General features: G+C 39.6%; 1 protein-coding gene across 1 annotated transcript; it reads left to right on the forward strand.

Moving 5' to 3' along the window:
* The first annotated feature begins 8,956 nt into the window (after positions 1-8,956).
* Positions 8,957-18,686, forward strand: LOC137381388 (RNA-binding protein 7-like). Its single transcript, XM_068053911.1, has 5 exons — positions 8,957-9,176; positions 10,107-10,269; positions 10,990-11,080; positions 12,014-12,125; positions 15,670-18,686. The coding sequence occupies exons 1-5, from the start codon at positions 9,084-9,086 to the stop codon at positions 16,081-16,083; spliced, it is 873 nt and encodes a 290-aa protein (XP_067910012.1). The 5' UTR covers positions 8,957-9,083; the 3' UTR covers positions 16,084-18,686.
* The last annotated feature ends 4,027 nt before the right edge of the window (positions 18,687-22,713 follow it).

Here is a 22,713-nt window from a genome sequence, read left to right on the forward strand (position 1 = left end):
ATTGCTGTTTGTGGGGCCTTGCTGTGCACATATTGGCTGCTGTGTTTCCCATTTTTCAACATTGACTCCACTTCACAAGTACTTCATTGGCTGTAAAGTACTTTGCAACGTCTGATGGTCATGAAATGCAATATATAAATGCACGTCTTGCCTTCTATACCTTACCCAACATGTGAGCATTGACAGTGAGAGCCAACAGGCTGCTTTGTATGGCATATCAGAGTGTGTAAGGGAGGTGGTGGGAGGGGGTATGGGGCGGGTGGTGGTCACCAGTCACCGTTATGCAAGGAGCATATTTGTTGTATGTGTGTGGTGGCTGAGTTATCATCACGATTCATCATGTAGTTGCTTTGCTTTCAATCTCCTGTGTGTGTGTGGTTCAGTGAAGCAGCAGATTTCTCGCACTCCAGTAAATCATGTACGTTATGAGCGCTGGACTTTGTAACATGATTATGTTTTAAAACTGTGATATTTTAAAAGTTTAAGATGGAGTTTGAGAAGTCAGATGACCTCACATCCACTCTGCTTAAGGACAAGACAGAAATCTTGGTTAACAGGACAACAGAGAACACAGATGAAAAACTTTTTTTTGAAAAAAAACAGAGACAGCAGGGGTATAACACCTGAAGAATAATGGGTTTCACCTTTCCAATCTTTCAAATCGTAAACAAGGAGTCAGTGATTCTGAGAATTCAAATATGCATGGCAGCTGCTAACACCTGGAAACAATGGAAGATGCGGGTGGCTCTGCTGAAATCAGACTTCTGGACTTTGCATTTTGGAAAAGGACAATGAACTATTGGCTTTTGATTCCAGATAAATTTAACAGATTTTCTGAAAGCATACAGGCTGTAAGAAAGGAAACCAGTGCTGATAGCCTCAAGGGAGAGAGAGGGTACACCTGCTGTCAGAGAAGACTGATACAGCGAAAGGCTGCGAAGACTTGAACCTGTTCTGAAAGTTTAAGTTTTTAGAGTAGAGAAGACCAACAGGATCACCAGGGGATCACCTTATTCACAGATGCCCAGGTCTGAAGTGCTTGGAGAAGTAAGCAGAGGACATTGGCTTTGAGAAAGGTCTGGGAGATCCAACCCATTGCAACTGGGAGGAATTTGGAACTTTTAACTGCAAAGACTTTGCCATCAAAGAGGACTATGTGACATATAAATGTGCTGTGAAGTTTTCAAGTATTTTAATAACTAAAGGAAATATCTTTCTTTGTAATATAATATCTTTCTTTGTAATTTGGGGTATCAGCTACCAACAAAGTACTATTTAGTTAATAGGGATTTATTTTAGTTTAATTGTTAGAATAAAAGCATGAAATCTTGTCATGTAATTTTTTATATTAGTCTGGGGGTCATCTCTTGTATTTTTAACATTAATGGTCTCACTGAGGTCGTAACAACTTATGGTATATGCTTAATAAGATGTTGATACTCTTTCTGCACACAATTCTGGCCACTATTTAAAGAGGTGTGAACACATGGCAATAGTGGCAAATTTCACTTTTGCTTTGGCAGACATATTGGTAGCTAAATAGTTTTAAAAGTTACATGAAAACTAAAGCAAGTCCACAGTGGCATTGGGATGTACTCTACCACCACCTCTGACTCTTTAAATCCACAACACAAGTGCTGCAGAAAGTGGAAGACATTTGAGCGACCCTGAGAAAACTATGCTCTTGCGCTGAAGCGTGACCAAGAATCAGAACGAGTGCAGATAGTGACACATATCATAGTAATTGGGAAAGAGGAGTGTGGAGTCTATTCCATGTAGATGGACTGGGCTGTAGTTGGAGCTAGGAATAAGATAGAGCCGATGCTGATGAAGTTCTTTCTGTACTGCCAACTGCGCAAGAATGTTCCTTTTGTGAGATATATATTCAAAAGGAGAATGCAAGATACTGGTGAAACACATGACCAGCATTGCTCAGCAATGTGAATACTCACAGAAGGGTGCAAGTTCCAAACCATAATGCCAGAAGAGATACTTCAAGGCCAGGCTGTGTTTGGGATTATGGATTCAAGGGTGTGAGAGACTGCTTCAAGAGGCTAATCCAACCTTTTTTTAAAATGGATGAGATTAGTAACGCATCTGAAAGCATGGTGGTGCAACTCAAAAAGTCTTTGCCATCAATAAGGTCAATTCTATTGGTTTGGATGACTCAGAATATGTTGCACTTAAGCTGGAGTCAGGCAATTACACAAGATTTCAAAGATATGGATGCACAATGAGATGTAATTCCACTTCACCTGTACAAAAAAGCAACAAGAGATTTTTTGCTTGCAAAGATTGAACAACTTAAGACTGTGATTGTAGCTTATGGAGGTTCAAGCCTCCCCATTATAGGACAGTACAAATCATGGACCAACATGGTGACTGGAAGTGCTAAGCTGGACAATAAGATCATCAATAGCATGACCATATGGCCTCTGCTGGGTAGAAAGGACTGCCTGGGCATGGACATCATTAAGTATAATGATAATGATGAAAATTAACCTTTACTGGAGTAATAGTATAGACGATCAATACCTGCAAACTACTAAACATGGAGTGTTTTTTACTGTAACATTATTGGATATTCAGTGATGGAGGTACGACAAGTTGAGGGAGAGTTCCGAATCAGGCTCCACAAGGCATTAGATCCAGTCCAACATGTCCCGTGTTATGTACCAGTGGCTGAAGGAAACCCTGGATGTTTGGTCAGACAGGACATCATCGTTCTTGTAACAATGCCAACACCTTGGATCAGTTTGACGGTAGTTGCACCTAAGAAAAATAGCATACTACGCATCTGCTTCGATCCTAAAGACTTAACCAAGGATATCAACCAAGAGCCTTATCCTTTACTAACTATTGAGAATGTAAAGACATGCCTACACGGTGCTAAAGCCTCCATGATTCTCAACATCTACAATAGGTTTTGATATCTGAGGCTTGATGAACTACCACACTTTATTATATTCCACACACAGTTTGGATGGTGCTGCTGAAAGTGTACGCCATTTGGGATCAGCTGAGTGCCAGAATTTTTCCAATGAAAAATGCATTAGCTGCTGGAAGGACTGAAAGGGATAGAAGTCATTTCAGATGATTTTTTGATGGTTGCTTTTGGAGAAATGCTTGAAGTTGCAATTTGAGACCATGATCAACAACTGGAAAATTTTCTATATCGATGCAACGATTGTGGAGTGGTATACACGGACAAAATTAAACTTTGTAAGCAAGAATTACCTTTTCTTAGACACATTGCCATGGAAAGAGGACTTTGTGTTGATCCAGAAAAATTGGAGATGCAGTGACCGATTGATGTAACAGGGATCCAGCAACTGCTTGGACTTGCTCAATATCTGAGTGAATTTCTCCTGCATCTGTCAGACGTAATGATTCTCAGACAGAATGGTTCTCTGGAGAGTTGTGAGTGTTGGCGCTGCAATGGCTTCTTTGATATTCTAATCTCAAGGAAGAAGTCATTCTACAATGTAGTACATCTCAATCTGAACTTGTAATAGCAATGATGCAAAGTAGACAACCAGTCACGTATGCATCAAGAGCACGGACATCAGCAGAGATGAGATATGCACAGATTGAGAAAGAGCTTCTAGCATTCGTGTTCGCCTGTAATAAATTTGAAGCTTACATCAATGGTCGGAATGTGGTGAATATTGAAACAGATCACCCTCCCTTAGAATTGATAGCGCTCAAGCTGTTCAATAACCCACCTAAGAGACTTCAAAGAAAGCTGTTAAGATGCCAAAAATATTGTCAGAACATTTTGTATAAAAAAGGGTAGAAAGTGGTCCCAGCAGATACACTGAGCAGTGAGCATACCTGGCTGAATCTAATGCCTGTGAATTTACATGTGAGCTGGAAGAAATTGATCATCATTTCCAGTTGAAGACTCAGGCAGGCAACAACGTAATCATGCTGCAGCGGATGGCTCGATTTAGAAGCATCTGTGGGTTATCATTTGGCAAGGCTGGTGTGGGATCAAATCAGATGTACCTGAATGCCTCTACCTCTACTTTGACTTTTAAGATTAACTTCTTGTCCAAGGGCAATTGATATTCAAGGGATAGCAACTCGTGGTACCAGCTGAATTGATAAAGAATTAAGATCAATCACTTATTCAGCACATATCGTCATTGAAGGTTGTCTTTGTAGAGTCTGTGACAGCCTCTACTGGCCCATGATGTCAATAGAGCTTTAATAATACATTGCAAAGTCTGATATCTATTTGGCTAATTGCAATTCTCCAAGTACAGAACCATTACTACAACTTAAGATTGTAGCTAGGCCTTAGTCGAAGGCTGGAGCTGACCTTTGTGAGTTACATGGCTGTAGCCTGCTCGTTGTGTGTCGCTGTTACAGTAACTTTATCGAAATAGCCAGCCTCACTTTTGTTACCACATGCAGTGTTCTGAGAGAACTCCATGAGATGTTTGCAAGATTTGGGATACCCATCCGCAGAATTTATAGTGTGCAGGAGATGGGGATTGAGACATGAGATGTCATCACCTCACTACCTGGAGTTCAACGGCAAAGCCGAAAATGCTGTCAAGCCTCAAACGACTTCACAAAGTGCTAGGAATCTGGTCAAGCACAGTTCTTAGCTCTATTAGATTCAGTCACAAGCTGAGTGAAAGCCTTGCACAGAGACTTATGCGCCGTTAGTGCAAGACATTACTTCTGATAGTGGGATCATTTCCACAGCCTTGCTGTTCGACTGGGGAAGATGCTCGTGTGCTTATTGGAAAGAAGCAACATCAGCAGCATCACTATGTGAGGAATCCTAAACCACTTCAAGAAATACACCCTGGTGATAGAGTGCTGATGTAATTCCTTGGCCAAAGTACTTGGAGTCTTGGAGCATGCACAAATATGGTGGGTCCTAGAAGTTACAACGTGCAAGTCGGACACTCATCATGCAGCAAGAATCAGTGTCAATTGATGTATGCTAATGAGCTACTTTTTTTTCTTATTTGTTCATGGCATTGCTGGCAAGGTCAGCATTAATAGCCCATCCCTTAATGACCTTGAAGATGGTAGTGAGCTGCTTTTTGAACCGCTGCAGTTTTTATGGTGTAGGTACATCATAGTGCTGTTAGGGAGGGAGTTCTAGGCTTTTGACCTCGTGACAGTGAAGGAATGGTGATATATTTCCAAGTCAGGATGACGTGTGACTTGGAGGCGAACTTGCAGATGGTGGTGTTCCTATGCGTTTGCTGCTCTTATTCGTCTCGGTGGTAGAGGTCAGGGGTTTGGAAGGTAGTGCAGAAGGCGCCTTGGCGGGTTGCTTCAGTGCATCTTGTAGGTAATACAAAACTAACATTAAAACACTTTTCAGATTATAATTTTGTTCCTTTTGTTTACTATGCACTCTAATGCCTCCAGTAGACTTCATTCATATGTTGATCTGTTTCAAATGATTGGCATTTTGCAGAGAATGGCCCTACTTGCAACTGAAATAAATTCCTGCATGACACAATAGTTAAGATTAACCAATGCATTTTTTCTCTTTCTGGCAGTTGATGCACAATACCTGAACAATTTGCAGCTCAATTTATGTAGATATAGTTTAATTGTTGATGCACAGAAAAGCAAAGAAGGTGAGAATGATCAGAAAACATTCTGAATGGGTAATTCAGTGAATAGTCCAAAACACAGACCAATAATTGTACTGAAAATAGATGAAAATGTTCTGATGAAAGGCCACTGACCTGAAACATTAACTCTGCTTCTCTCCCACAGATGCTGCCTGACCTGCTGAGTATTTCCAGTACTTTTTGTTTTTATTTCAGATTTCCAGCATCTGCAATATTTTGCTTTTATGTAAATAGAAAATGCTGGCTATACACAGCAAGTAAGTCAACATCTGTAGGATATCATATCATGGATGTATATTCTTCATTAGAAGTGAAGACTGATAGCTAAGTATTGTAGCAAGGGTTTGAAGAAAAGAGCAAGAAAAGGCAGGAGAAGATCTTTGTGAACCAGAGAAGTATTTAAAGAGGCTTTTGAAGGAAGTGAGAGGGGTAACAGAGTGGAATAATTTAGGGAGAGAATTTAAAGAGCAGCAATGCAGTGGCTAAAGAAATTTTATCTGATACTGGACTGAAGCTGCAGAATTACACTAAAATTGGTTTGCATGATTTGGGAATATATTGCTCAGTTAAGATAGGGGAGAGATTTGAAAATAAGGATGTGGTTTTTGATACACTGCGGTGATTGGAACCAAGCAGAGTTTGCCAAACAGAAGGCTGGTGGGAGTGCAGGACTTTGTATGGGAGAGAACTTTGAATTGTGGAGTTTGTAAATGAAAGAAATTTGGGAAGTCAGTTTTGTAGGTATTGGCAATTGTAGATATTAGGGTTTTGGCGATGGAAAGAGGGTGTACATAGAAGGGGCACAGACAATGTTTCAAAGGTGGAAAAGTGCATTCCTGGCTACTGATCTGATATGAGGCAAGAAAGTCAGCTGAGAGTTGAAAAGGGTTTTGAGACTGTGGGCAATGGAGGTTGATATTGTTGGAGCTTCCTAAAGAGCTTTGGGTTTGCCAGTGTTCAGATGAAGAGTTGCTGTTAGACAAGTAATTGGTTAGTAGTGAAGTCAGTCGTGGTAGGAGAGTTGGTGTCATTGGCACATGTGAACATTCATCCTGTATTTGTGGATGATGTGGCCAAGGGAAGGCAGAAAATCATAGAATGATACAGCACAGGAGGCTATTTGGCCCATCATGCCTATGCCGGGAGGGGACTGAAGATGGATTCCAAGTGTACAGATTTGTAACCAATCATTACAAAGACAAGAAATTGTTATTAAAAACGCATCTTAAATATTCAGATTTATTAATGTGTTTTTTATTTAAATTAAATTTTTTATTTTAAATTTAGAGATACAGCACTGAAACAGACCCTTCAGCCCACTGACTCTGTGCCAACCATCAACCACCCATTTATACTAATCCTACACTAATTCCATATTCCTACCACATCCCCACCTGTCCCTATATTTCCCTACCACCTACCTATACTCGGGGCAATTTATAAAGGCCAATTTACCTATCAACCTGCAATTCTTTGGCATGTGGGAGGAAACCAGAGCACCCGGAGGAAACCCACGCAGACACAGGGAGAACTTGCAAACTCCACACAGGCAGGACCCAGAATTGAACCCGGGTTGCTGGAGCTGTGAGGCTGCAGTGCTAACCACTGCGCCACTGTGCCGTCCTTGTCAGTCCTGGGAAATGGAATATTGTGGACCTGCAGCACTTCTCTGCCAACATAACAAAAGGGGTACGCTCCCCTTTGTATTTCATCTCTAACGTACTGTAATAATGTAGTTTTGTTCATCTCCCACACACACCCATGCTTTGTCACTTTACCAAATTACCAAACCAGGTTTGTGTTGTGGTTCCCTATGTACACATTTCATGAGACTATCCAGAGGTATTTGAGACAGAACTCTGAGAATTCAGGTCACAGCAAGGTGGAAAACTACTCTGCCATTCAGTAATTTGGCATCATGCATACTAACGATCCATGTCTGCCATGGACGGTTCAGTATTTCATGGATCCAGTCTGTGAAGGAGGATGCCAGCTTGAAATGTGCCAGTTTAAATGGTAATGGAAGAAAATCACCTAATTGTACTAGGTTGGCAGCACATGTTGGCAAATGCTCATTTTAAAGGAATGCACAATTCTGAATTTTCTGCCTATATCCTTGGTTCCATGATGAATAAGTCAGGATTCAAAACTCCTCTGCAATTAAGAAATTATTTTCAGTAAGTTAGTTAGGTCTTGTCCAGCTGGTAATGGATTATTTATTACGACTGGGTGAAAGGAGTTTTATATAATTTTTTATGTATGATTCTTAATATAAAGTTTAACAAAATCAAATGGAAAATAGAGTAGTTTTCAATAAAGTTTAGTGAATGCACCTTCTTTAGGCAAATAATGTAACGCCTGTGTTCATTGTAAATTCTAAAATACTGGAAAATGCAGCAAATGAAGTGTCATAAATCAAAAATGGCCTGGAACATAACTTTTGTGTGTTCATTATTTGTATCTTCCAATCAAGTTTTTATGTACAAATGTTTAATATTTTACTGCAATAGGTGTCAAGAAATGATGGTATTCCGACAATTTAAGTTACAAAGCCCTTGGCTTTGAAGGGAATGCAATGTGGATTTACCAGAATTACACCTGGATTCCAAAGGTTAAATTACGAGGTGAGATTACACAAATTTGTATCGCCTGAAATGTAGAAGGTTAAGGGGTGAGTTATTCAAAGTTTTCAAGATATTAAAGGGAATAGATAGGGTAGGCTGGGAGAAACTATTTCCACTAGTTGGGGAGTCCGGGACTGCAAGGGGCGGGGGATGCGGACAGGGATTTGTCTAAAAATTAGAGCCAGACCTTTCAGGAGTGAAATTAGGAAACACTTGTACACACAAGGGGTGGTAGAAGTTTGGAATTCTGTTCTGCAAACAGTAATTGATGTCAGGTCAGTTGTTAATTTTAAATCTGCGGTTGACAGATTCTTGTTAACCATATGCAGACAGATCAGCCACAATCTCATTGAATGGTGGAACATGCTTGAGGGGCTAAATGGTGTATTCCTCTTCCTATGTTCGTTGCAGTTATGTTGTGGGCTTATAATCAGTTCTTGAGTTGTCAGTTTTCTAAAGCTTTTGGTCAGCTTATGCTAGTTTTCGAGTTTAGTATTTGTGACTCATATCAAATGACGTTTATTACTGCATTGCCCATAAAGCACTCAATCTGAGCATTTAATTTTGAACCGTGTCTTATAAAATTAAACTGGTACCCAACAAGCAATCTGGCATTCTCTAACTTTTGGGCGATATCTGACGTCCAGGCTCGCGGGGCGGAAGTGGGGCCTGATTGCGTGGCTAGTGGTGCGGAAGTGGGGGCCGATGACGTGGCTAGTGGGGCGGAAGTGGGGCTCGAGGGGAGGCTCGCGGGGCCCGAAGTCGAGGCGAGCGGGATTAAAAGGCGCCTGAGCTGTAATTACAAACTGAGTTTGGTCCAACGAAACCGGGAAAAGCCAGAGCAACCATCATGGGAGTATCGAACGATGCGGATAAAACATTGTTCATCGGGAACCTGGATCTGAGAGTAACTGAGGAGCTTCTGTTCGAGCTGTTCCTGCAGGTGGGTCTGGGCCTAATGAAGCTTCTCAGCCTCGGGCCTTGAACATGTCTCAGCGGCTCTGTTGTTTGGTTTGGGGGTTGGAAACGCGGAGTCGTTCTGTTATTTTTCTTTGAATTATTTTTTGAATTTTTTCTATTCGCTTTAACTCGGCTACTTTTTCAAGTCTCTGCTATTTATTGAAGCGGGTAGACGATGTTTGGCCTGCCTTTTGTTGCCGGCAGGATAAACTTTCCCAGGGGTCAGAAAAATAAAAAATAAAAACTCCCACAGGTTTTCCATCTGAGCAACATTCGTACATTCATTCATTCCCCTGCTGCTTTACTTGTGTTCACATTGGAAAGGTTCCAGGTCCGGTTTTTTCCCCAGGTTCTCCAAGTTAAATGAGTTTGTTTCAAACTCCTCAACCTCAGCTGGAAGAATGAGAGGTGATCTTATTGAAACATGTAAGGTTGTAAGGGGGCTTAACAGGGTTGATGTTGAGAATATGTTTCCACTGGTGGGAGAATCTCGAACTAGGGGACATAGTTACAGAATAAGGGGGCACACATTTAAAACTGAGATGCCAAGAAATTTCTTCTGAGATTGGTGAATCTCTGGAATTCTCTGCTTCAGAGTTGTGGAGGCTAGGTCACTAAATTATATTTAAGGAGGAGGTAGATAGATTTTTGAAATCTCGGGGAGTTGAGGGATATACAGAGCAGGCCCGAAGAGGAGTTGAGGCCTGGGACAGATCAGTCTTGATCTTATTGAATGACGGGGCTGGCTGGCCTACTCCTGCTCCTATTTCTTATGTTCAATGTTCTAACATAATTTAGTTCACTAATTCGCCGGGCACTTTTTTCAAGTTGATGGTATTTTTGTGTTTGCTTTTCTCGACTTGATTAAAAATGTACTCTCTCTAGTCCCACTTCCTATTTTCTTTTTTGCCAGGCTGGCCCACTCCTTGCTGTAAAAGTCCCCAAAGACAAGGATGGAAAGTCAAAGCAGTTCGCGTTCGTGCATTTTAAGCACATAGAGTCGGTCCATTATGGAAAGGACTTGTTGAATGGAATACAACTGTATGGCAGGGCTATCAAGATCCAGTTCAGATCAGGTAAGGAATGGCTAAATCATTTTTATTTGGTTTTGCAGGTTATTTCCTCTCATCTGGGGATTGTTTAACTTTTTTAATAGTTTGCCTAATTTTAAAAAAACATAGACTACTTTCATGTCAGACAATGCAAATCTATTCCCAGATGTCCAACCTTTGAGCTGGTTGCTCGAAAGGGACGAAGGGTGTCGGTGAACTGTAGGAGTTACTAGTGGAATTGGGCAGGGCACTTTAATACACACCATGCAAAGATTAAACTTAAAAGTCCTTGTCAATTTTGCTACTCTGTAATGGACCCTCTTAAAGATGAGTTGGATTATATTTGTATGCTTGTGGAACTTTTTTTTTGGCTTTACATTGGCTATGCCACTATAATGTAGGGTACACAGTTTATATGCTTGAGTATTACCTGATCTGGTAATTTGCAAATGGACGCTGATACTGCTGTCACCACCAACCTTTGTTTAGAGGTTGGAATCTCTGAAGGAGATAACTTAAGTAGTTTGACTTGGAGTGGAGATAGCTGCTTCAGTTTAAGCTGGTTGAGGGAAAGAGAGGGATGTGAAAATTAGAATTTAACAACTGAGATGCAGGCATAAAGATGGAGGAATCTCAATTGTAAGCAAATGACTATCAATTTAGAATGTCTTTTTTATTGCAGGGAAGTTTAAAACGAGCTTTTGTATTTGAAATTTGCAGTAATTTCCTATGTTCTGTTCGTAGGTAGTGTTCATGAATCTCGGGAAGGAAACCAGTCTCAGAATTCAACTGCTTCTCACACACCCTACAATTCTAACCAGTTCAACAATAATCGGTATAGACTGGCTTTTGTGACTTGTTCAACTATTTTATTTTTCAGCTCTACATGTGGCTAGCTAGGAGTGTAATCTATTTGCTACATCAGACTTTAAAAAAAAAATCACCAATCCACTTTATGTAATGAGAACTTGCAATGGCCCAAATGTTGCTTTTTAGATTGAGTGTTGAAAGAGCCTTTGCTGTTCTGAAGTCCTGAAGTTTAGTTCTTGGGCTAGGTCTGGAAGCTATACAGGTTATTTGGGAAATTTTGGACGTTGTGTTTGGCGCATCCATGTTATCGTACAGACATTTAACTCCAGTTATTGTATGGAAAAGCTGGTGTAAAAATCACTATTTGGAGGTAGTCTCAACAGTGGGCATCACTTTCAAGGTTAGTGCATGCATTGCACGGCAACGGGCACAAAAGTGCAGAATAAAGTGGTGATGGGAAACTTGCACTAAGGTTTGTATTGAAGATGTCAATAATTCTGTTTGTAAATTTGGTGTTGGAAGAAATTCAATCTTCGTCGCCATTAATTTTCAGCTCATTATACTCCTGCATTTCAAGCAGTGTAAAATTTACTTGGGAAGCAGGACTCTGAGCTTCTGTAACAGTTGAAATCAATGGGAGTTGGCTAAATCCTGCACATTCTTAACTTTTCACATTTCTTCTGTTGGAAATTAGGAAAAAGAAATGGAGATTATAATAACGCCTACTCAAAACACCAGGTCGTCGTCCCAATGCTCTTGCATTGGGGGAAATGCCATGGTGGTAAATGTGTTTGTGAAATTACAGAGCACTGGGGGCCCTATCCTACATCCATGTGAACGCTTTTACAATGCTTGAGTTATTTGGATTTGAACAGATTTTCGGAAATTGTTTTTGGTCTGTATTGCTTCTTGTATCTTTATAAAGTGATCGCCTTCCCTTTCCACCTCTTCCCCACAGCTCTGACAGGTTTCAGCGGGGAATGGATAATACAGGCTCTCAAATATTTGCAACTCCACAGTCAGTACAAAGATCATTTTCTTCACCTGATGGTCTTCAAAGGCAGGTCATGGTAAGTGAAATAACTTTGTGAAAAATCTATTTCCACACCAAGTTTGTTGGGGTAAAACTACTCTGAAATATAAATTTCCAGGTACTGTCTACTATTGTTCATGTCTGCAATTGTATCCTAATTATATATAAATGGTGCTACAGCCATTCTGGATTTTAAAACCAAAAATTAAATTTTGATGGAGATGTGATTCTTTAACATTGTTTAAAAATTTCATATGAAATACCATTTTAATAACCATGAACCTTTGGATGTATTTTTTTTTTTTTGTTGAAGTCCTCTTAACTTCTTAAATTCATTTGTATTTTTCTATGCCCGTATTCTCAAATTCTGTACATAACAGGAAACCTTATCACATCTCCATCAAAATTTAATTTTTGGTTTTAAAATCTAGAATGGCTGTAGCACCATTTATATATAATTAGGATACAATTGCAGACATGAACATGTAAGCACTGATGTACCTTTTCATATGTCAATTCCATTTATAATAACATCTGGTCACTCGCCGCCCCAGTCTTGTGTTCTTTGAGACAAGTCCCAGGGTAATTTTTGCCAGAACATGGTAGGATGAGCAGTAATTTTGTTGCTCTCTGTTGTACCCTCTCTAACATTGTCTTTTGTATTGCTGAAAACAAACATTTTGTCAAAGCTTTTCATATTGTGCTCATCAGGGCAACTCTCAAGAATACCAATGTAAGGGAAAGCAACAAACTTGTGTGAAAAGAGAGTGCTGATTGATTGGCAAGTGGACTCTGGTAGAGGTGTTGCCATGGAGAATACGCCAGTTTATGGTGACTGACAGTTAACTGCCAAGCTTTGTTTGAAATTTAAACCAGGCAGCTTGACTCCGGTCAAGGCATTGACCTGTGGAAGGAACCAGCAAATGGCTGTCACTTATTTTGTTTAGCTGAAACAGGTGCAATGTGTGTACATGTTCTTTCTGTCTGCAAAGAAAAGGGCCCTGTGTATTAGTATATGTAGCTTCCGAATGCGCCACCCTGCGAGCCCTAACCATCTTAAATTGGTTGTTTGTCAGCGTAACTCTTAGCATACTGAGGATTATTTAGCAAATGTTGTCCAATCGTGGAATCACATCTAATGTTGGACACTCCTTTTGAGTTTTAGCAAGCGTAGGCTGGTTGGGAATGGTCTGTACCTTGGAGGAAGTTAGATTAAAATAAGTTATAAGGTATTTAGATCTAGATTTATCTTAACCGTGTTTAAGATTTTAGTTTTTTTAATAAATAGCTAACTTGTTGTCTAAAGATAACTGGTTTGGTCTGTTTTATTGGGGTTACTGGAGTGTTTAATTTGGCTGTTTTCCCATTGGAGTGATCGGATTGAATTGACAGTGTGTTGTTCCCGCCGCGGTCGTAACACTTGGTACTGAGGGAAGAAAGCAGTGAAGGTATTTCGGTGAGAAACTTGGGTAGACTGTCGAGCATGAGGATTTTAAATGAAAGTCATGACCAGTCCAGGAGTAATTTTGGGTGATAATGGTCACTGACAAATTATTCCTACGTGGAGGGGGTGGGGGCATGTGGTGGAAGATTCAAGGGTGGCTTTCAAAAGGGGATTGGATAAGCATCTGAATAGAAAATATTTGCAGGGAAATGGGACCAGCTGAACTGCCCATTGTGTAACAGTTGGTAAGCAAGCAAATTTCTGAGTTGACTGTTTTTGAGCCTCTTTTGCATATATAGGTTTTATTTCTTGGTCATCAACCAAGTTATAACTTATTCTGCAATGATATCATTAATCCACCAATGTGGGCCATTGAGATGGAGTACCCTTTTCCATGTCTGAGACTATTGGGCAAAGATTTTAGGAGCTCAGATGAATGTTGAGCTGCACGATTTATCGTTTTGATTGAGCGTCTGAGATTATGTTTTTGTAATTCCTTCTGGCTATGTATTTTGGGGTTAGCATGGTTTTGATTTACACAAACTGTGAACACTCATACTTTTCAGTGCCTCTAGGTTGTGAAACAGCTTCATATATCCCAACTTTTACAGGGACAGTTCCTTATTTTTCCCCCTGTTCCATCTGGATAATTTTGAAGACATAGAAGCCTTCCTTCTGTGACTGTGCTGGCTCTTTGAAAGGGCTCTCCAATTAATCTTGTTCCCCTCGTCAGTCGTCTTAGCCCTGCAAATTTTTCTTTTTCAAGTATATGTCCAATTTCTTTTTGAAAGTATTGAATCTTTTTCCAGGTAGCACATTCCAGATCATAACAGCTTTGTAGGTTTCAAATTCTGCTCATCTCCCCTCTGATTCTTTTCCAATTAGCTTGAATCATCTGTGTCCAACAGTCACCGACACTCCTGCCAGTCAAATAGGTTTCCCTTGTATCAAACCCTTTCATATGTTTTTTTGCTTGCAAATTGAGTACCTGGGTTTGACCTTTCATTGTTGATCAGATGATTTGCTATCTCCAGTTTAACTGTTACAACCGAGGTGGGAGGAGCGCACTCTTAATTCAGTCCACTTCTCCACAGGTCACAGCATATCAAATGTTTCCACCTACCAAAGAACAGCCAATTACATACTCTATTTGTCCCCTAAAATAAAACACACCAACCAAGTTTATTTAATCACCAACAAAATGAACTATTTTTTAACAAACTAAGTCTTAACCAAAAATGGGAGATCTGTACACGAAAAGCTGCTTATTTCCCTAGCCCTCATTTGTGCACACATACATTCAAAGAAAAACCAGTTCACAGGGGACAAAGGATTTTTTGGCTTACAGCTATTTCTTAGGAATAGAAGGAACAATAAATCAGTTTGTCATGTTCTAGTAGGAAATTCTTCAGTAGAGTGATTTTTCCCAGAGTCGGATGCCACTCCAAGTTTCTCCCAGTGAGGTTGATGAATAGCCTGTGACGGGTAGACGTCAAAGGTAATTCAACTGCAGCAGGCGTCACATAGGTCTTTCAGCAGGGGTGTAGCAATAGAAGATTTCTTCAGATTCTAGGATTTCTTTAAACACTGGATGCAGGGATTCTTCAGAGACAGGAGGCAGGAGAAATCTGCCACCTTTCAAATATAGGGTTTCTTCTCAAAAGATGCAGGATTCCTTTACAGAGAGGTAATGCTTTCTTTGGGTCTTCCTCTCTGCTGTAGGCAGGTTAAAGCCAAATTTCAAATGTCTGCTCTTTGTCCAACTCACTGACTTTTTAGAGGGTCCACAGTGAAAACAAACTTCCCTGAGCTTGGTCACATGCTCAGACATAGTCTCCCTTGTCATTCAAAAAGTTGCTCTGAGGAAACCCCTTGCTGGTTTCATTGAAATGACAGGCTTTCCTGTCCTTATTTCCAAGTTCAGCTTCCTTTTCAAAGCACTCATAAAGTTCAGCTTCTGTTCTGAACTTCCTTTCAAACATTCAAAAAATTTCAACTATTTGCAGGTGTCTTCAATGTCCACTGAACATCCCTTTTCAGTTTAAAAAAAAAACCCACAATCCTAAGTTTTTAATACAAAAGCAAACCTTGTAACAGTCTAGCAGTTCATATTTATAAATTTTGATTTACCTTCCAGATTAACAACATGTGGCAGCAACAGGCCAGGGGAGGGCAGCAGAACTACAGCCTCTCGCAGCAGCCAAATTCCAACAATCGATCCACCCTGCAGCAATCATATCGAGGAATGTCTTCTAGCCAGCAAACGGCACCTCAGAATTATAGCACCTCTGTACAGCCGCAGTCATCCAGTTCCAATTCACGAATGATGTGGCATTCAGAGAAATCATCATCGAGCATCCCGAGGCAGCAGGCTCATTCATCCTATCGATCAGATAACAGTCATTTTCCCAGAGATGCTCGCTTCCAGGATCACAGTCCAGACCAGTACTATAGGGGGAGCCGTGAGCCTGAGTTCCAACATGACCAAAGTTGGGAATATGATTATAAGAGGGAGCATTCTCGAGGCGGCAGGCGACGAAATTGGCAATAAACTGTTCCAATATTGGATTGATGGAATTGAGTTAATCCCCTTTCCATCTGAAAGATTGGAATTTGATGGTGTTCAGTGAAAATGAACTAAACTGGAGCGCCACCTGGTATTAAAGTTTTATATACATAATTGTAACTTTCTCTACATTCCCAGTTGGAATGTCTGCACATTTGTTTGTGCTCACTCTTCAACTGAAGCTGTCTGTCTAATCCTGTTCCCTTCCCATTCATAGACTTGTCTAGTTCCTCTAATACTAGTATCTGCCTCAGTAGCTACTTGGGGTAAAAAAACATCCTATGTTCTAATTGTGCTCTTTGGGATGTGGGATGGTGGAGTCATCCACCTTCCACTTTAGCTTCTATCTCATTCCAGTGCCCCTTTACCTTGGGGAGTTATTTGAACCAAAATTTGAACAGCTCGTTCTGCAGTGCACAATGTGACAGTAAAGTGAAAATAAGATTACTTTTAGAGAAAGTATTAAGCATGCAGTAGAGCTAATAACTCAAATGATTTTGTCCCATTCAGATTGCACGTGAGTGGAATCTACTTATAGTGATCATGCAGATGCAATACCTGAGTGCCAAAACCCATATGCAAGCTCTAGATTTTTTAATCTCTTGTACCGATCAGTCTTGTACTAGATTAGCCACCCTGTATACCTTCTGTTGATGCTTCCTGGAAGCAGACATTCTCATTGAATGATTTGAGCAATGCTGCTCTATACTCATCAGAACTGTGAACACTTAATCAGCTACCCAGCCTGCCTCCAGTGTGTACTTCAGAATGTCAGCGTTCTTCCAATCGGTGGTCACTCTTTAAAATTCTGGCAAGTCGAAATGACAGCACACTAAGCGGAATGCTGCTTACCAGCATGTGGGGGATTGCCCACACTGGCCAGTCCTTTATAATGGGCAATAGGGCTACTGGCAAAAATAATTGCTAAACTGGTTTTCACTTTTTATTAATTTTACAGTTCCATCTGGTCACCTGATTCTAAAATAAGGGTGATTTTGCTCACTGAACCATGACCAGTTTTATAAAGACATTGCTTAAAAGTTTGGCCTTCTCTTCACATTACGTTTGTTGCACAAAAATTGTTCCATCTCAAAAATAAAAATAGGAAGAAAATTTTAGTGTAAATATGAGTAAGTTTGGTAAAACGGTGAGGAATTTGAATCTGGGTGGTTGTAATATGAGCTGTTTCTTGGCTTTACTCTAAACTGGAAAGTAGCATGCTCCTGGTAAAGTGGTTTTACATTTTGTTTGGTCTGGAATGTAGGAAACCAGTATCCTCATGGACACTGCCAAACCTAATCTTGGTGATGGAATCATATTCCACAATTGGGTTATATAAATGCAGGCAGCTATTGCCTGGTGTTAGTCTCCCACACTTCAAACTAAACAAATAGCATGGTGACCAGTTGTCAGGTGGTTGAGTGCCTATTTGATGAAAGTTGTTGCTGTTTTCCTTCAAGTTGTTTAACTCATTTTCCAGTTCGTACGATACAAGTTAAGCGGAAGCTGTTTATCACAGTGTTACAGCCTTCAAGCAGTGTTGGCCTTCATATTGGCAGTGCATGTTTTTTTTTTTTGGAAGTAGTTCACTATTGCAGGTATATTCTAGTCTCAATTGAAGTGCAGCTATTTCCTGTTGATGGGTATTATACTATTTACTCTTTTTTTTGTCTTTAATTTTCCACACACTTAATTTTCATCTAGCCAAATTTTACTGCTTTTTTTTCCCCCTTCTGCAACTGATAAATTTACCAACCTGTTGTAGTTTTGTTCTGTATACCTTTTTCAGTTGTGTTTGAGGAATAATGTATTCTCTGGTCTTCAGTTCACTAACAGTTTTTTATAACCTCAACAAAACAGTTAAGAATTTTTTAAAAGACAAAATTTGTGCAGATTTTTTAATGTAACCATTCTGATTTGTGAATCCAGGTTTAAAAGAAAAGAAACTGGAATTTTTCCAAGAAAATTTGTAGTGTATATAAGCGTGAAGTAGCTAACAATGTTTTTGATCTGTAAAATGTGTATTTGTAATTTGTTTTTCTTTAATTTGGAGTCCATATTTTACTTTTTTGCAAGTTCTTTTGACTTTGTTTCTCTGTTTTTGAAATTGGGAAGTTTAATTGCCAGCCAGGCAAGAGGAGATGGTGGAATTTTAAATACTAGGAAAAATTGCACTGCTGCCTAAATTTTAGTGCAGGTTTTTACAGCGTTCTATTTAGCTGTTGTACAGCTTGTAATTTGTCTGTAAATGTGCAATATTTTAATACTTTTTGTATAAGACCCTGTTCAGTGCAGTCTGACTTTTATTGGTTCCTGACTATAGCTTTGGTATATACTCCCCAAGCAAATTTCAAATGATAAATGTTCTGTCATGCAGTTCTGTGTTTGGCATTATTCATGTACCAGAAAAGGTTTATACTTAAATGTATTTTCTCCAAGTTATAATTTATATTGTGATCCTTTGTTTCTGGGAATTTTGCAAATAACACATTTTGCCACTGTTCTTTGTTTCTCCCGTGTATTGTGAACAGACCATGCAACCACATTTAAAGCTAGCAAGACTTTGAAGTAAAATGTTTTCCCCCTTCGTTTATGTATTTTTCGATAAAATATTATGAAGTTGCCAACACTACAGCCTTGGAACACAATTCCATGGGCACATACAACTATAAATTCATATGACTGGCAAACTAAACCTGGACATATAACTCATTGTTCCTGAAATGCTGAAACCACACAAGATTGCGGATATAATAAGTAATGTAGGTCAGAGTATAAAATTACAGACTTGAGTAGATTGAATGAGATGGAGTTTAGTGCAAGGTCATCTGTTTTGGACAAAAAAGGATAGGTCTGTTTTTTTAAAAAATGATATTGGAAGAGTTGGAGCTCCAAAGAAATGTAAGGGTCTTTTGTGCACTGGTCCCTAACAGATAGTGAGCGGTCAGGTACAAAAAAAAAATCAATGGTTAATGGAATGGTAGCCTTTATATCTAAATAGCTAGAATATAAAGGTTGAGGGTTAATTTTGCTCCAGTTTTGGTTGCACCACATCTGAAATATTGTGCATTTTTCTGGCCACTGGACCTTTAATAGTATGTGGCAACCTTTTGGAAGGCGTGCAGTGTAGATTCTTCAAAATGTTACCAGGGTTCAAAGGGTTAAATCTGAGGTGAGGTTACAAAAAATCGTTTTGTATTCCCTGGGATTTGGAAGGTTGAAGGGGAATTTGAATGAGGTTTTTAGGGTTTCATAAATTGGTTTATAAACTTTTTCTGCTAGTGTGTAGTCTAGGATGAGGGGATATGAACTCTGTCAGAGACAGGCTATTTGAGAGAAATTAGGAAACACTTTTACACCAGGAATGATAAAAGTGTGGAACACTCACGAAAAGTAGTGGATGCTGATAAAATTGAGGGGCATAGCTAGAGTGAATAGGAAGTCCTTATTTGCTTTAGTACAGAGATTATTAAAAAGGGTTATAGATTTAAAGTAATTGACAGAAGGATTAGAGGGGAGTTAAGAAATGTTTTCACCCAGAGGATAGTGGGGATCTGGAATTCGCTGCTTGAAAGGGTGGTAGAGGCAGAAGCCCATCAAAATTTTTAAAAAAGGTTATGTACTTGGGTTGCATCTTCTGTAAATTTTGTCTCTGCTAGTTCAATTTAAAATTAAATAGATTTTAGCGAGCCAAGGCAAGGATCAGCTGTTATCATTGATGGTTTGAGGGGCTGAATGGCCTGTTCCTATGAATAGTACTGTGGGTTTGGATACCTGTGCCTCTGACAATTGACAAATTCAGCTCTGATATGAGGTGCAGCACATAATTCAACTGAACTGTTCTGATCAGTATGCTGCACAATCCTTTATGAAGGTCAGTAGAAGCCCAAGATTGGATTTCTGCCTTATTCAGCTAGGAATTCCTGCAATAAAAAAAATCTTGTGTCGTGTCCATGGAAAAGGAAAGCTGACATAAGTGTGAAGATAAAAGAATAAATCATGACATATGGCGTATGCCTGTGTACTATTAAGAGCAGCTTGGGGCTAGCTGTGAGCTATAGTATGTTTCTAAAGATGTGTGCTGCTCATGCAACAATTTTCAAATAATGACTAAAACTTTGTGCTCTTGTCTGTATTCCAATGTTCTGCATCCAAGGTCAATTCTGTAACTTGGCAGAGAACCTGCAGTTAACATTTAGTTTAGTGTTTAGTTTAGTTTAGAGATACAGCACTGAAACAGGCCCTTCAGCTCACCGAGTCTGTGCCGACCATCAACCACCCATTTATACTAATCCTACACTAATTCCATATTCCTACCACATCCCCACCTGTCCCTAATATTTCCCTACCACCTACCTATAATAGGGGCAATTGCTGATGGCCAATTTACCTATCAACCTGCAAGTCTTTGGCATGTGGGAGGAAACCCATGCAGACACAGGGAGAACTTGCAAACTCCACACAGGTAGTACCCAGAATTGAACCCGGGTCGCTGGAGCTGTGAGGCTGCGGTGCTAACCACTGCACCACTGTGGTCTTCAACCTGAAGATTCTGAGTTATCGCAGCTAATAATCTCTTCTTATAGATTGATAGCTAGCTAATCCTAAATATAATCCATGTCTAATGTTTTCATTTAAAAGGGTCCCTAGGGGATGAGAGCAGCTGACACTCTTCACTTTAGTATGTTGCTGATCCAGGTTGCACTCCCGTATCACTCTTGCTAGACATTGTAAATGTTGTGCAAGAAAATTGTAATGTCTACATCTAAATCTTGCTGGTATTTAACCATTTTTCTCATCTGAAATTGTGATCATTTTATCATATCAAGGATATTGTGCATGCTTACCAGTTGATATCCTTGAAACTAATGGGAATACATATAGTTCTTCCTGTGCTGCTCCCTATGTGTTAAAAGTGTTCATCATAATCACAATTGTAGGACAGGAGCAATCTCTCACACAGTATTGGCATTCAGACAATTATAATCAAGAACTGTTTCGAAAAGTGAAATTTCTTCAAAGCCATTTTTCTCTTCCATTTCCCCATTATGTTAGCTAGTGTTCCAAATCTAAATGGTGTCATCTTTTACCAGTTTTCTCATCCCTAATGATTTGTATTCTCATACTCCTATGCATTTCACACTTAGTATATTTTAACTACTAGGCAGGCCACTCAACTGTAAACCAATTAATCTCAACTAGTCAAGCAAGTGACTGCAGAAACTTGTTTTAAATGTTCAAAATGTGAGCACTTACAAATTATAATGCTGGTATGAAGAACTTCAGCTTTTAGGTTTTCCCTTTTTTGAAATTACAACAATGCATTTCCGAGTTTAATGTGCTGGTAAGTACTTTTAATGCTAAGGCAATGCTTGCCAGACTGGGGGCCAGGGATACAATATTTGTAAATGTCATCTCTTAAATTTTCCCACTAACTGATACTGTCAATCATATACTCTATTTGTCCCAGAATAAAACACACCAACCAGGTTTCTTTAATAAACAACATCAGTTCATTATAAAATGAATTTTAACAAGTACTGAAGGTCCTTTTTGAACCTTAGCCCCTCATACATGCACACATATACACCAGTTAACCTGAAAAATAAAAGGGAATTTTGCTTTAGAGCCCTGTTACCAAAAAAACATAGGTGGAATGCATGCTCATTTGTGAAGAAAAAAGAGAAGATATGGAAAGACATACGTTGTTTTGGTTTGTCGCCCCAAATGCGTATAGACAGCTGTCACTGGAATCTTCCTAGAACAGTTCTTTTTCAGGCGACGTCGAAGATCAGTTCGGGTAGGCTTCCAAGGTAATGCAGATAGGCTTTACGGTAGAAATGCTGCAACAGGGGTTTCAGTTTCTACACATTCAATATACAGGGTTTTGTCAAATACAGGAGGAAAGAGGAGACTGACACACCAGACACGCAGGGTTTCTTTCAACGGGAGAGAAAGAGATGAGCTGGGTTTCCTTAGCAGGCAAAAACCAACTGTCTTCCAAGCAGTTTACTATCCAAAGCAAAACCAAAACAATGTCTCAAGAATCAAGTCTCCTGACCCCTATAACTCTTGACCTGTCACTTCTCTGTAAATATTTTCTCCAAGTCAAAATAACAAGATAGGTAATTACCTGTAAACAGGTTCCTTCCTGTAAGGGCTTGTCAACAAGCCAAGTCCAGGAACCTTCTGGTGACCTCTCTTCATTAAAAAAAACACAAAAGTTAAGCATCTCTTAAAGCTTCCAGTTGAATCAATGTCCATAATTCAACTATAAGGCCTTAAAAACATATTTTACAAAAAATAGAAGCACTCTTGTAACAATGGGAAGAGATTTTTTGAATATGGAGGTTTAGAAATGCTTTATAAAATCTTACTTTTTGATTTCTTACTACAAATACCTGCACTTCCCTCTGACTGCTTATTGCCTATTTTCAGATCTCTCACTCCCAAGTGCAGTTAAGGCTTATCAGGAATAGATATCACATTTCCTATGGCATGCTATTTTATGCCATTAGCATTGGAGGAGTAGTAGCAGCAGCACAGTATGAAGCTAACGAGAGTCAGGCTGCATTTAAGGGTGATGTTCTGCTCCCACAGAATATGCAAGCAGCA

Source organism: Heterodontus francisci, chromosome 22 (assembly GCF_036365525.1).
Source record: "Heterodontus francisci isolate sHetFra1 chromosome 22, sHetFra1.hap1, whole genome shotgun sequence".
In the NCBI taxonomy this organism is placed as follows: Eukaryota; Metazoa; Chordata; class Chondrichthyes; order Heterodontiformes; family Heterodontidae; genus Heterodontus; species Heterodontus francisci.

Excerpts from the sequence above, each read along its gene's own strand:
- LOC137381388 (XM_068053911.1), top strand. The coding sequence starts at position 9,084 with ATGGGAGTATCGAACGATGCGGATAAAACATTGTTCATCGGGAACCTG. Across the intron at positions 9,177-10,106 it reads TGTTCGAGCTGTTCCTGCAG|GCTGGCCCACTCCTTGCTGT; the intron begins GTGGGTCTGGGC and ends CTTTTTTGCCAG. Across the intron at positions 10,270-10,989 it reads CAAGATCCAGTTCAGATCAG|GTAGTGTTCATGAATCTCGG; the intron begins GTAAGGAATGGC and ends TTCTGTTCGTAG.